At 45.1% G+C, this 15,025-nt stretch overlaps 1 protein-coding gene across 1 annotated transcript; it reads right to left on the reverse strand.

The window, feature by feature from the left end:
- Positions 1-6,184: 6,184 nt before the first annotated feature.
- On the reverse strand, positions 6,185-14,833 carry elac2 (elaC ribonuclease Z 2). The gene is made up of 23 exons (XM_086133808.1): positions 14,351-14,833; positions 14,234-14,284; positions 13,952-14,087; positions 13,298-13,355; positions 13,149-13,217; positions 12,946-13,050; positions 12,776-12,831; positions 12,630-12,688; positions 12,141-12,213; positions 11,806-11,918; positions 11,642-11,740; positions 11,408-11,546; positions 11,198-11,283; positions 10,955-11,076; positions 10,164-10,248; positions 9,782-9,920; positions 9,666-9,704; positions 9,415-9,524; positions 9,119-9,218; positions 8,513-8,633; positions 8,250-8,328; positions 7,696-7,840; positions 6,185-7,559 (listed from the first exon to the last, which is right to left on the reverse strand). Exons 1-23 carry the CDS (start codon positions 14,662-14,664, stop codon positions 7,365-7,367), a joined length of 2,493 nt encoding a protein of 830 aa, XP_085989934.1. The 5' UTR covers positions 14,665-14,833; the 3' UTR covers positions 6,185-7,364.
- Between the last annotated feature and the right edge of the window lie 192 nt (positions 14,834-15,025).

A 15,025-nucleotide genomic window follows, 5' to 3' on the forward strand; every position in this document is an offset into this window, starting at 1 on the left:
CACAAATGTCATAATTGGCGCTTACCTGGATCCTCCGAGGAGGGCCTGCGCCACCCGCCATCCAATTAGCGGCGTATCAAGCAAACAATGCGCACGCTTGGAAATGATGGCTAACCCCCTGTAGGCCCGCCCCTAAATAAACATCAGCGAGTGTCCGAGGCAGCACTAAAAGTTTTTGCTGTGTGTAATAAATTTAAAAGAAGAGAGGCAGCTGGCGATTTATGGAGGCGGGGGCTGAGATTATATCGCCACGCCGTAATAAGTCGCCGCCGATTCATCATGGCAACCAGAAACCCGAGCTCAGCTAAAGTCTGCTTTGCTTGCTTCTTTTCTTTCTCCTTTGCGTTATCTCCTCGGCTCATCGGCCTGGGGATGAAGGAACTTCACAACACAAACGCATGGCTTCCTTCGTGCATTTGGAGCACAGACTTGCTGCTGCTTTCGGGGAGAAAAGCAGCCACTGGGCCCCTTTCGAATCACCGCAAATCGTGAACATATTTGCTGAAACGTTGAAAAAAAAAAAATCTAATATAAAAAAACAGTCTAACCAAAGAAACAATGACAACATTTGATTCCGCCCTATCGTGACATGTTTCTAACGAGACTCCTCCACACTGGGGTAGAAAAAAAAAATCTTGTTACATTTAAATGTATGCGTTTAAATATTTATTTTTGCTTTCAAAATAGTTGATCCCAATCAAAAGTATTCCTTTTGAAAATATCAAAAATATCCGTGACGACGAAGGCACTAATGTAATAGAGACTAAAAAATCTTTTTGGCTTGCATTCTTTTCCACGAGCAATTTATTTCTTCGCTTGTTAGCTTTCTTCCCCTCCGACTGACATTCTTGTTCTTCTCTCCTTCCTCAGTACTTTTTTGTCTTTTTTTTTTGCATGCATCCAAAGCAAGGATGAGAACCAGAGACTCTGCAAGTGTGAGGCAGTCGTCGTAACCACACATCCAGCTCGCTGTTTGTGTTTCCTTTTCTTCCTTCTGGCCTTCGTGATTGGCCTGAGTGCCAATAAAGTTGTACTTTTGATTGTCCTTTTTCCTTGCTTTCTTCCTTACTACCTTTTGTTTGTTCCTTTTTTGTGCTTACTTTGTCCCACTTTCCAAAGTACAATAGCAGTGTTAAAAGCAGCCGTCCACTTAAAACAAAGACATTTCAAACTTCTTTCCTTTGTTTACAGAGTTTTGAGCAACTTTTTTGGGACACCATTCTGCAAAATTTGAGTCATGAGCAAGCTTTAGATAGAACAAAGCTCGAGTCAGGTGAGAATAAAAAAAATGGAGGTATGAAGCTACTGGAATGCCCTCGCATGTGGGCAAGGACAGCCGGTGTCATCGCTGCACTTCTGGCAAAAATAATCCATCCATCCATTTTCTGAACCGCTTGATCCTCACTAGGGTCGCGGGGGCGCTGGAGCCTATCCCAGCCGTTTTCGGGCAGTAGGTAGGCGGGGGACACCCTGAATCAGTTGCCAGCCAATCGCAGGGCACACAGAGACGAACAACCATCCACGCCCACACTCACAAGGGACAAATTAGAGCATTCAATCAGCCTACCATGCATGTTTTTGGAATGTGGGAGGAAACCGGAGTAACCCGGAGAAAACCCACGGAGGCCCGGGGAGAACATGCAAACTCCACACAGGGAATCGAACCCGGTACCTCTGCACTGTGAAGCCGACATGCTAACGACTGGACTACCGGGCCGACCCGCAAAAATAATCACACACACAAATGCAAAATGAGAAGACTCACAAGGAGCTGCTGTGGGCCACAATTCATGGCCAAGGGCTCGCAAAATTGTGACGATTTTGGGCTGGGGGGGGGGGGGGGGGTAAATGGCATTTCAATTCATTTTATTTGTGAAAATTGGTTTGAAATTGGTTTGCTATAGCGAGCTTGATCACAGAATTAAGAGTGAATTAAACATGGTGGCACGGTTCCCCCAATGGCTCTGGAAAAATACATTTGTGTTTGTGACGCTAAAGCTGTGGTTTGTCGATTGTTTGAAACACGACACATTTAGCGATGGAGCGCACGTTGTAATTGGACCGAGACAATGGCAACTACCGAGTGTGGATACCGGCAGCATAACATTGTCAAAGCCTTGAAACGAAAACAATGCGGTGAAATGAGGTCTTTGTGTGCTTTTGTCGCCGCCGCCGCCGCGCAGCCGGCCGGGCGGCGTCGTCATTCGTCCTTTGCTGTCAGCCCACCGTGGCGGGCGAGGTGTTAATTATCTCAGGACTTCTTAAATCAAGCTGTCACGCGTGTTTGCCGTTTAGGACGATAAGGCCGATCCGTCTTTGTCTGCCGGCTTCCCTCGGAGAGCGCGTGATGTTTATCAGCACTCGCTCTGATGATTCTTTTTCCCTTTTTCGGGTGCGCAAACGTGCGTCTCCGGGGGCTACTTTGCTCCGGTTCTCACATCCGACAGCTTCGACATCGCTTCGCGACAAGTCAATCACACTTGATTTGAAACATTGGCGGCAAAGCCAAGTGGTTTGTTTGCAGTTGGTGCCTTGAGACAGGGGACTATTAATTTGTTTGTGCGTAACGCAGGACTTTCGCCATTGACGTGGATGAAAATGCATTAAAATGAACCTCTTGTATGGATTTAAATTCTAAACAAGCTAATTTATGTACACACCAATTGTTTCCATCTTGGTCGCTCGGAGCTGATTCATCATCAAGTTTGCCGTCTTGTCACTGCAATGTTTGTTTCTTCAAGAAAATGTTTGGAAACGTTACCGTCGGCAAACACTTTTTAGGACGACTGCGCTTGGGAGAACTTCACGCTTACTCTTTTGATTTTGATGATGGACACGCGCCAATAAGCGAGCAATTGCCATGGACATGAGATTTTGGAGTTTGCAACGAACGAGGACGCGTAGGAAGTTGCGAGCAGTCGGCCTGAAGGTGAATGAAGGAACAGGAGGATCAGGTGGGAGTTTTTTTTTTTTTGGGGTGACGGGGGGGGGGGGGTCTAATGAGGCCGATGATTAGCGTGCTGACCTGTGAAGGCGGCCGTGAGCGAAGGTGATGGGCAAACCTACTGATGAGAACATCTGCTCTCGGTTCATTTCACCCCATCGCGTTAGCGATGGCTCGAAACGCGCTCACGTTGCGCAGCTGTTGCTTCGCCCGCACGACGAACGCGTTTGACAGCGGCCATATTTAAAGGGGAGCCCTGACATAACATGCTTCACCGTTGGCGCCCTTACCAAACGAGTTCCGCCGTGTGCTAAGGGCCGACTTGAGAGTCCCTCACTTGCCATGACAACACAACTCACGGGTTTTTTTTGGTTTGTTTGTTTCAAGTTATCGCAAATATTTTGTAGATTATTGTATGTTTTCTTCTCAACGGGAGGCATCGGATCGACGCGAACCCGATTGAAGATGCGAGCCGACGGCTGCCTGACAGTCAACTCGGATCCCTCCCCAGATCGGGCGGCTCACAATTACCCGGCTCGCCGTGTGACCGTGACCTCCAGTCGGCTCGGATTAGCTCCCGCTTTGAATCTCGCCGCAGCAGAGCACGCCAGGAGGCGAGGGCGCCGCATAATTGACTCTGGATTCAGGTGGGGGAGGGCATGCCAATCGCTGGCGTGAGTTCGATTCGTAAGCGTCTGCTTCCATTCCGTAACTAATAAACCGAGACGACGTAGCTGCTTGCTTCTTTTGTAATATCATCACTTCATGCGTTTGAAAAGAAACATGATTTTTACATAATTTTTTTTGGGGGGGGGGGGCTACATAAAGAACAAAACAAAAATGGAGAAAGGGCTTTGATGGCAATATAACCTTTGATGAACAGATATACAACCATGAAAAGCGCCATGACACAACCCTGACTCAGCACATGGCTTGTTGAACGTCCTTCCATGACGTTCACCATTCACTGCATGAGGGGCGTCATCTTTTCTCTAGACTGCAACGCCCATACATAAACATACTGTCCTCTGCTGGAATGTGAAGTCCCCAAACGTGTTGATGTTTCTCTCTAATTGACCTAATAACTCACTGCCTAATCTTTATCCTCTCCACAAAAGCTGTGCTGATCTCCAATCCAAAGTGATGCAACAGTGCCATCTACAGAGATCTGTTTGTCATTGCACTAGTTTAAAAATCGCAATTTCACACATAAGCAATTAATTCCACGACGACCCGCTGGAAAACATCCATGACAGATCTCACTGTCGGTAACAGTCATATCCCAGATTTGGTTTCATGGGTCACTTTCACAGCGAAATAATTCATCTTAGAGTGACACTAGCAATTTGAAGCCAGCATGGTTGGCATTTTGTTTTCGTTTCCTCAAAGTGATGTTGTACAATACTGTAATCTTCTATTTCTTGACAGCAAGAAAGCAGGAACAAGCGCAAAGCAACACTTTAAAAAGTGTACTTTAAAGAGTTTAAGTGTGCCTAAATAAAATGTTTGAATGTGTTTAAAGCACGTGGAAGACTAAAACTCTGGAAAAAAAATTATACAGACTCTCTAATGTGGATTTTCACCTATTGCATAGACGCTTGCGCAAAACCTGAGAGTTTTCTGACATGTTGAGGCCTTACAAAAGAAGATTAATTCCTCGGTGGACACAAGATTAAACACAACAATTCTGCCTGCTCCTCAGCTTCTAATTTTGACTAAACAGGCTCAGTTGTGACGTTGACAAACACATCATGTGTCGTAACGCATCCATCAGGGTTAGCATTGGGCAGGCAAATCATGTCTGCTTCTCGACACGTATTATAAAAATACACAAACACCCACGCACACGTGCAGAGCATAGCTCAGGCAAGCGCCTCATGCCAGGACGTTGAGGCCTATCGCAAGCCGCTTATTATCATTCCGGCGACCTTTGTAGCACTCTTGAAGAGTCTCGGAGTACGAGTATCTGACGGTGTTACGCCTCGGAAAACAGCTCATCTCGGAACCGTCGCATTTACATCATCCGTGATCTTGTGGAGAGGCTGCGTGTGATGGCCCAAATTAAAAAAGCAAGGAGCAAACAAGATGCCAAATACAGAATCCAATAAAATGTATATATTTAAGGTGACATTTTATTTTATTTTTTATCATGCCTCAGGCCCCGAATCAAAATTTCATTCATGTCAGGCTAGTAACGTGATATCAGTGTCACAGTATCGACGCATTTTTACACACTTGCTGCAATCAGATTCAGTCACTCTTTTTCACAATTCTGATAACAATTTAGTGATGAATATAATAACAATCCCTACATAGTATTACGAAAGTGATGAATGGGTGTGTAATTCCTAATGTAACGATTGCTTTTCCTTGGTATTGCAAAAAACGTCCATGGCATTTACCTGAGCATTTTCCAGAACATTCCTCGCTTACATTAACCATTCGACTTTGTAATTTTAACAAGAATAGCACGATATAAGCGATGTATAAAAAACATTGATGTACTTACTCAAGGCATAACGGTCATTCCTCCTTCTCTTTTCGACTCCAGTACCTGCAGGTCGGGAGATAAATGGTGCTTGGGCGCCCTCACGTGGACGGAAAGGAAAGTGCATCAGGCAATCAAAGTTGGGAGGCTGGTGGTGTGGGGGCCTGGAAGGGGGGGCGGTGAGAGTTACTGGGTTTATTGGAAGAATTACGCGAATAAAATTAGAGTTCCCACATTTTAGTCCCATGTTAAAAAGGACATTTAAATATACCAGAGGCATGGTTCTATCACATTTACGACTAAGTACCTCTTAAACTGTCACACATACAATATATAATTCTTGATGTGACTTTTAACATCACCGAGTCCAAATTACTCACCTAAAATACACCATGACCGCATGAACGAGGTTAGCGTATCAGTGCACTGTATTGCTAACAAAGAACTATTCGGTGAGCGAGGACCCCAATTATTAGGTACCCCGCTTGTGCCTGATTTAATTGACCAATTAAGTACCCCGCGTGTGCCGGACTTCATTTATCGTTTACTTGCGATATAGTAACAAGGATTACTACTTTCATTCCCACCATTAATGTTAATAATTGCAGCAATGTCTTACAGTCCTGATTTGTGGGGGTGCCATGAAAATGTTACTGTAATTAAGACAAAACAAAACAGACAATAAGCCGACTGATTCGTGTACAAATAATTTCCTTTATATTGCTCATTGTTTTCAACTGATGAATGACATGTAAGCTTTCAGTGCACTTTTTATTTCATTATTGGTGTGCTTTGCACTAATGGGTGACAAACGCACAAAAAACAAAGACAGTTTAATTTGGGCCAAAGGTCACGAAAAAACACCCCACGTAACCTCTTACCTTTACAAAATGTTACTTCCAGACTGTGTGATGCCGATTTTGTCCAGTCAAATCTCCTTTTAAGTTTGGAGTCAATTTAACCCCATTCAATATTTTACAGAATTTAATGGAGACAATTTGACAAAATTGACTAAATGGGCAGTTAATTAACACTTGGATATATTTTTGACTGTCCTGCGCACAATAGTGTTGCACACATGGGTGCTATTTCAGGTCAGTTTGGACCAAGGGTGTTTTAGCTGACATTAAAAAAAAAAAAAAATTACACTTCAGGCTATTGAGGTAGTCAACAAACAAACTAAACATGCAACGACACTGACACGCGAGAAACATAATTCTTGTTGAAATTGCTCATTTCAAATTGGGCTGAGTGGTCATGATGGAGGCAGACAATAACAGAAGAGCACAAACTAAAAAATGCCATCATGCTCACTCATGATTATACAAGTTCGATTTTCCAGTTGCCGCCATCGAAAGGTAAACTACATGCAAAAATTAATTTGCTCGCTCAAAAGCAAACAAAAACACTACATTCAAACGAGAAAAAGAAATCAAGGTTTGGATGTAATAAAGTGGAATTATACCAATTCAGATTTTTCTTTTCTTTCTTTTTTTTAAACCAAGCCTCTATAATTCACTGAATTTCAACTAAAAATATTACTGTGGCGCCATCTTGGTGTTGAAGTAGACAAAATGAGTGCTTTAAGCACTAACCTTGTGGTGTCTTAATGTCAAGGACCTGTGTTGAAATGAATTGAGGAATTTAATCAAGTCATGCTTTGCTGCTATCTTGGTGCCAAGGGACTATTTTGCAGTTTCATTTAGACAACAGTTGAGCTTTGTTGCTGTCTTCGTGTTAAGAAATTGTTAAAGTGGTGTCTTGGTGACAACGAAAATATGTACGAGTTGAGGAAGCTCATTCGGATAAAAATGGCACTTTGCCGTAATCTTCTGGCACCTGTTAGCAATTGTGAGCCTTTTTGGGCCTGCGGATGTTGGCTATTTGGCGGCGGAGGGCTGCTTTTTTTCCCATGGCGAAGAGCGAATGTCATCAGCTGCTCTTCAGTTTCTTGGCGTGGAGAACAACAGCGGCGTCATGCTCTTGGCCGGCGTCGCCGTCGCTTGTCCGTTTCTGCCTGAGCTCCCGTCGCTCTCGTCTCTCCTCCATTTCCTCCAGATCCTCGGCGAAGAGTGTTTTGAGTGCCGGGATTAGAGCCGGGAGGACCTTCAAGTCTCCCAGGCGCACCTGACGGACACAAGGACCTCTCGATTGGATCGATAACATTATTACAGTGAAGCCCCGTTGATGATGGGGGCACCCCACCCATGACAGTTGAAAGTCGTCTTGCAAGACAATGTCGGCGCCCAAGCGGTCGCCTCACCCGCATGTGGTCGAAGGAGATGCCCACTCGCTCGGTGAAGTCGTGGCTGAAGAGCGGGATCTTGGCGTAGCGCTGGCTGAAATGATTCAGCATGATGAAGTCGGCCTGCATCCTCATGCCCACGTCGATCGCCTGTGATGTCGTGCTATCGAGGAAAACAAAACAAAACACTAAACTAGGTACATTTGCAAAAATATTATCCAATTAAAATACTTCTTTGAGCTGATTACTGCCATTTTTGCTCCAGAAACCCAGTACGTTTCAAATACAAAGCGAAGAATACATTGAAATGAAACCGTCATGATTTAACTACCAAAGCCAGAGCAGCAGAGGGATGAGAGAGTGTGATGTCATCGTGGAAAATTGTAGCCAATAGCAGGATCGCTGTATGAAAGGCTAAGGGGCATATACGCCAGATGTTCGGTTATGTTTACACATTTGGGAACCCCTTCGAAGTGTGCATCTTGATGTTATTTTGTCTATTGGGTTGTTAGACTGTCACTGGATGGTTTTTTTTTTTTTTTGGTCGACAACAGCGTGAAGTTTTTTCCGACCTGTGCCGTTTGTCCACCGCTTCCTCCTCCAAGCCGTCTTCCAGCGTGGCCTCGTGGATCAGCAGCGTGGCCTTCTTCCCTGGAAGCCAAAAACAAAATGGCGGTGAAAATGATGGGAGGGGTGCAAAGGAAGATCAATCAGTCTCCGTCTCGGCTTCCTGCTGCCATTTCATTGACGAGGAGACCTCAAGGGGAGGGGATGGGATCGTCTTCCATTGATAGGAAGAGCGTTGTTTATGTTTGGGTGGTGCGAATTGACTCACCCATGCGCACCAGAGCGTCGCACGGCATGGTGTCTCCGGAGAAGACCAACTTCCAGCCCGACTGGTGAGTCAGGCTGCAGGCGAAGGCGTTCTTGCAGTGACGGACTGTGCACGTCTCAAACTGACAATACAATCAAATTCAGGTGCTACAGCGGTCAACGGCAGTGTTGAAAGATCAGAAACACGTCACAAAAGAAATAGACAGATCAGGCTTCTTTTGAAGGATAAAGTGGCAAATGATTTTTGGGGAGGAGCTGCCATCTACAATAAAGAGTCAGATTTTTTTGTTCCTCACAAAAATCAGATTGTAAGCCTTTTTATTCCTCTTTGCTTACAGAAAATGCAAATGATACTCTAATGAAGTTTTGCAGGTTTTTTTCTTTTTCTTTTTTTAGCATACTGCCGAAAAAGAAATAATTGCAATTATATTTTTTGGGACACGTAAATCTTTTGTCGAATTGTGTATGTAGACACAATTCTTCATTTAGAAACATTTGAAATGTTCAACAATTGTACATCATCAACTGAGTTATCAAACTGGCTTGGTTGGTCCAAAGAGTATTTGTTCAACTCTTTGTATTTGATTTTGTTTTTCAAAGTTGTAACCTTTTCCAAGGCGTTGTCCTTCAGTAACGCCCCGATCGACGCTTGCGTCCTCGGCTTGGGAGTGTCAGCATTGTGGCGTAGGACGTCGTTTGGAATGAAGCTGAAAGAGATGAGAAGTAAGACCACTGTCGGGGAAATTGAGCTTTCCATAATGTGCGTAAACGACAGGTGCCAGGATACTTCTGCGTGGTAGATGGGGACTGATGACCGCCGAGGTCTTCTGGCCCCGCAAAAATATTGCATGTCGCCGTGGTTGAAAATGTCTACGAGCAAAGCTACGCTCACGTCATACTTACTTGATGTGATGGAGGATCTCCTCGCAGCCGTCGTGATACTGCCGCAGCCAGCTCAACATGTCCCGGGGAGCCAGCAGCAACACGGCACTCCAGGTCTTCCCTAGAGTCGCCTAAGGCACCACCAGGGGGCGCCATCATACAAATGGCAATATGCATGGTCACAAAAAATAAAAATCTAAGAATTTGTATAGCAGGGTAACAAAGAAAGTAACATGAAATATACAAAGTTTTTTTGTTTGTTTTGGACGTACCAGGGCACGTTGTCTTTGATACAGCAGCTTGACCAGACCCTGACAACCAGGCAAAACCAAATGTTTGTTCACGTTGGGTTTTTTTTTTTCAATCCCGTGCGTTGGAGCCACCTCACCGTGTGATGGTCGGCGTGCATGTGCGACACAAACACGGCCGAGATGTGGGACAGAACCTCGTCCACGCCGTCGCCGTAGTGTCTGCACAGCTGACCGAAGGTCCCCTCGCCGCAGTCCAACAGCAGCGAACGACCCGCGCTAAACAGGAAAAACGACGGTTATTATTGAAATGGCTCCTGCCATGTCGATGCTACAACTCGCGTTATAAAGGGCTACGACAATCCCAGAATTTTTCCGATCAATTTCCACGTGGCGGAAACAAGATTGTGTAATGCCCTCACACGCGGGCAAGGAGGGACGTTTAGTTGGGCAAACAGTCAATACGCAAGCAGGATGCGTAGTAGCGTCACTTTTTCAGCTTGTGTGTTCGTTCCCACCAACCTGATGTTGACTAAAGTGCTGCTGACGTTTCGGATTTTCATGGGCAGGGCCGATCCAGTTCCCAGAAAAACTAACTCGGGATATTCTGCTTGTCCGACACCAACACACAAAAAAGATAAAAATACAATATCAATACAATAAGACAATTAAAAAAAAAATCTTTGAAATAGTTTGACCCCTCCCACGTTAAAACATATTTAACACACTTCTAAATTATTCCTACTTTGTATTAGCAAAAATTGAATGAGTAATACATTTTAAAGACTTGGATTCTCCCTTGCTTGTACAGTTAAGAGTCAAAAGTGTGACCCATAAAACAATAGACACGGTCTATTTTTTTAGATCAAAATGTCAACCAAACATCATAAAAGGTCAACTAGCTTAATGCTAGCATTTGATCCAAAACGCCACAGACGGGCTAACGGAAGTCATCGTTGACATTCTGGTATAAACCTTGAAACAAGCGCAATTTTGATAACACATGGCACAGCAACGCATTCAACAAAAGAGAAGAAAAAAGTGTATCTTTAAACAACAAACTGCAGCTAATTCTTCTTCTTGCTGTTAACTACGTTGTCTTCCTGAAGTGCTCAGTGCTGCCTGGCTGATTGTGGCACAATGTGGTACTACATTGAAGCGTGCAATTCTAAATTGGCTGCTGCCTCTACACTATAAAAAGCCACAAACAACAACCACGGAAAAATGCGATATCGCGTGAGTGAAAAAAAACTTAAGTGCGTTATAGCGGGTGTCGCACTTTACATTGACTCCACGATTCGACCTGAACTCACCAGCAGGCGCTGCGGATGTGCTTGAGCGCAGATGGCGACATTTGTCCACTTCCTGCAAAAAGTTGGGGACATCATAAGCCTCTTTGACAAACTCCTCGTGATTGCAGGGGGGGATGGCGTCTCTAAATCAAATAAAACACAAGAAATTAGCAATCATTTGACCGTTAGCTTTCACACATAACCCAGCGAAACGCAACATCGCCACATCTGTGTTGCACCTTCATTGTTGAAGCGCCGACTGACCTTTGCCTCTCGATGACCGGTCGCAGCTGAAACTTCAGCAGACACTCGGCTCGCACAGTGGACGTCTCAACAGATGCCCGGGGGTCCTGTCAGCACAACGACAATGAACAATTCGTCACAACTGGCGTGAAGCTAGCGGGAGTGGTTGACAGTGGTTGAAAAAGGAAGCGAGGTGGATACAAATGTCCAGCCGAGAGCGCCGCTCGTTACTTTAGGCGTGTAGGTGGTGAGGTGCGGGAAGACGTCGGGGTGGATCATGTTGAGCTGCGCTTGGATCTTGTGGCTGCGGACGTTGTGGGCGGAGCCAGCGTGCTCGTTCAGGATCAGGTGCTCGGTGCTGGCTGGGAACCTGTGACAGAGAGAATGAATTTGATAACTGTTCACGAATCACGACACGGGGATAATGAAAGAAGGTGAAAGAAGACCGTGAACAAGAAAATGCACCTTTTCATCCAATCTTGGTACTGATCCGTGTTCAGCAGCGCCTCTGGAGTGATGTGCACCACGAGAGCAGGGGCGTCCTCCGGCCCCCCGTTGTGATACCTGCAGGTGAGAGGAAAAGTTATTTGTCAGGATGATTGACGTGTGCTGCTTCCACTTGGGCTGACCTTGAGAAGTGCTGACTGTTGCATAGAGGCGTGACAAACTCCTCGGACGGACACTCCACGATGACAAACGCCAGCCCCGGATCGGTGGGCGTGCACACCTGCTCCGGTCGGATCTGATGGAAAAAATGATTCAAAAGTCCATTTCAAATTCCAAATTGTGATTTGGGAGTTTTTGATTCATCGCTTCGGGCTGACAGTTAACGATACATTCATTCCTTGGGGAATGGGTGAGTGATTCTGCAGAGACGCAGAGACCATTCCCAACACCATCATCACAATTTTTTTTTTTCCCAAAGAGGACAAGTTGCGAAAAATCCCACGTCAGAAAAACACACCTCTTTGCCATCATATGTGACGCTTTTCCCGCTTTTCAGAGTGGCGATAAGTGGGCCGATCGCCGCCGTGCCACTATGAGACGAACAACAACACACTTTTATTTATTTTACAACAGCCAAAAAAATATATATATATTCTAGATCGAATTCACAACCACAAATGCACATCAATGCATTTCTCCATCACACATGTTTGAAAATCATCTTAGCTCAGGCAACCCCCCCCCCCAAAAAAAACATACAAAAAGTGGAAATAATAGATTTGGCACATTAAATTTGAATCAGAATCAAATATGGTTCACGGCTTCTGACCCAGTGTAAACACAGCATTTGTTCAAATAGAATAATACAGGTACTTGATGTGCAACAGTGTGTATGTGTGTGTATGTACACAAAAATGTAGTCAAAAATAATATTGTAAAATAATGAGTAAAAATACACGAAAACTATGAAACAAGCTTCCTTGGACAAGGTCCTAAAGTTACTCACACAGGAAGTCCAAGTTCTTTGGCCTCGACCACCAAGAAGTTGCCTTTCTTGGGATGAAGCTGACACACAACACAAAATGGCGCTTTACTTCAAGAGGTGACGCGCGCACACACACACACATGCATGCACACACGAGGTTGCCCTACTTTGCATATGAACGCGACCACCAGTGAGGCGTCTCTTGTAACTGTTCTTTTGTCGCCTACAAAAAAAATTACGTATTCATTATCAATGAATGTCAAAAGTGCAACAGTTCAACAGGAAGTCGCGTGGATTATGTTTGAATTAAATTGAATTGATATGCGTCATAAGTCACCTGCTTGGTCTTTGGCATGATCGGGTTGGTCGCCATCTCTCGTGTGGGAGGTCGGGCTTGGGGAGCGGCTACTTCCTGGAGAGGGCCGGCTATTCCCTGCTGAGGCTATGGACAAAGAGGGTGACGAAAGACAATGAGGGGAAGAAAGGCCAGAAACGTCCCTTACCAAGACAAGCATGCCGAGTTTGATGTTTGCAACTCACCAAAGATGGGAACTTGCACAACGGTCATGGTGTCGTCCGTGTATGTTTGGTCCGTGTACGGACGAACGGCTAATAGGGAAAACAACAGAAAATTCAAAGCAGAAATGAAAGGAGAAAGCCGTTCCTATGAGCGGAGGCAGAAGACGTACAAAGTTTGATGCTGTCCAGCGGCCCGGAGAAAGTCTTGATGGCCTTCACGTAGCTCTCCTTCAAACACAAATGAGGCCGGTCAGCAACACTTATGCGGTGAACAAAGATACTTATCACAAATGCACACACAGCGCGAACGACATAAACTGATGTCCACTATGTTTCTTTCTTGTTGATTTTTTTGGCAATGAGCGGAGAAAAAGATGACATAGATTACTTAAATTTACAAGCAGAAGCAAGGATGTAATTTTTTCACACACAAAAACACACACATTTTGACACGCTCACACACTACTAAATACGACTATTATAACTACTACTACTACTATTACTACTACTAAATCGCATGCAAATTTGTACAGTTGGTCAAATGTAAAATTGTTACACTGGTGATTATTTGTAAATCCATTATTTTGCCATCAGAAGTGCATTTTCATTGCTGTTGTTGGTGCTTTATAGAATAAAAGGACAGCTTTGTTCAGATGCTTGAGGTGTCACTAAAGTGAAAATTATTTGTTTCAAATTCACTTGTGTGCATAAAATATGTGTTCACAAAAAGCAGAAACTATGGGAGCACCAAACAATTGGCTCAAATTGCAAATTTTCAAGAGTTCCTGGTTGCGTCCCAATGTTTATTGAAGGGTCTCTTTCACCAGCTGAGGGGGTCCCGAGAGAACGCAGTCGGGGACTCCGGTGTCCTTCAAGGTGAGGATCATTCCAGAAAGCCCGCCCACGTTTTCCCAGCTCATTCGGGTCAAGAAGATATTGTCCAGTCGGGACGCTCGCAGCCTGGAAACGGGAATGAGAAACAAGACATAGCAATGCCAGGGCAGATATACAAAAAAAGATGCCAAGGCAGAAAGAAAAACAATGGACTGGTCACCAGTCAAGCAGTCATAATAAAGTAATTATCATAATGGAGTAGTGAAGCTTACTTGTGTTCGTGCATGAGTCTCTGCGTCCCTTCTCCACAGTTGAACAAATACCTGTCGAAGACACAATATGTAATCGATGACGTCGTAACTCGTGCTCGTGACGGCGCACGCACGCACCTGTTGTATTCGGAGAAGACGTAAAGTGACGCAGCGTTGTCTCGACTTCCGGCGCCAACCACCTGCACGTATACGGTGGCGGGGCCGTGTACATCGCCTCGTTTGTTGCGGCTCTCTTTGCCCTTCAGCCTCCGCAGCGGCTTCGCTTGCTGCTTGGCGGGTCTCTTCTCCATCTTGTTGTTGTGGTTCCTGTTGTCGGCCATGGAACGACACGGGTGCCAGGCAGGCCGCAGAAGAGGACAACGACGCGGGGCGAGGAGCAGTGGACGAGCGGCGGCGGACACGCACAAAGTGACCGCACTCAGCACGTTCATAATATTTAAAAACGCGTCAATCAAAAATACCGTTATGTGGATTCTGTTTGGTCAAACATTTTGCAGCCTTCATCCAGGGTTAAATGACCTCATAAAGTTTCCGAGTAGGCGAGAAGCACGCACGAACCACTTGTTTGAGAGTTGACAGAGAGACATGTGAGGCACACTACTTCCGGCACGTGTTGATGACGTTACGGCTGTTCATCCAATGGCTTCCTCGGATTTCCTTACCTCTGGGCTAATCGGCGATGAGGGGGCGTGGTTTGACCTAAGGTGACAAAATGTAATACTGTACTGTACAGTACCATCAGCGGCACGGTGGAAATACGACCAACAGAATAAAATCGAGAAAAAAAAACAG

This window comes from Hippocampus guttulatus, chromosome 16, assembly GCF_054856545.1.
Source record: "Hippocampus guttulatus isolate MCC_2025c chromosome 16, RoL_Hgut_1.0, whole genome shotgun sequence".
NCBI lineage: Eukaryota > Metazoa > Chordata > Actinopteri > Syngnathiformes > Syngnathidae > Hippocampus > Hippocampus guttulatus.

Coding starts and splice junctions, on each gene's coding strand:
- elac2 (XM_086133808.1), bottom strand. CDS start 14,664: ATGAACGTGCTGAGTGCGGTCACTTTGTGCGTGTCCGCCGCCGCTCGT. Junction 11,284..11,407: donor TCACCACCTACACGCCTAAA/GTAACGAGCGGC, acceptor TTGTGCTGACAG/GACCCCCGGGCATCTGTTGA. Junction 9,219..9,414: donor GAGATCCTCCATCACATCAA/GTAAGTATGACG, acceptor CATCTCTTTCAG/CTTCATTCCAAACGACGTCC.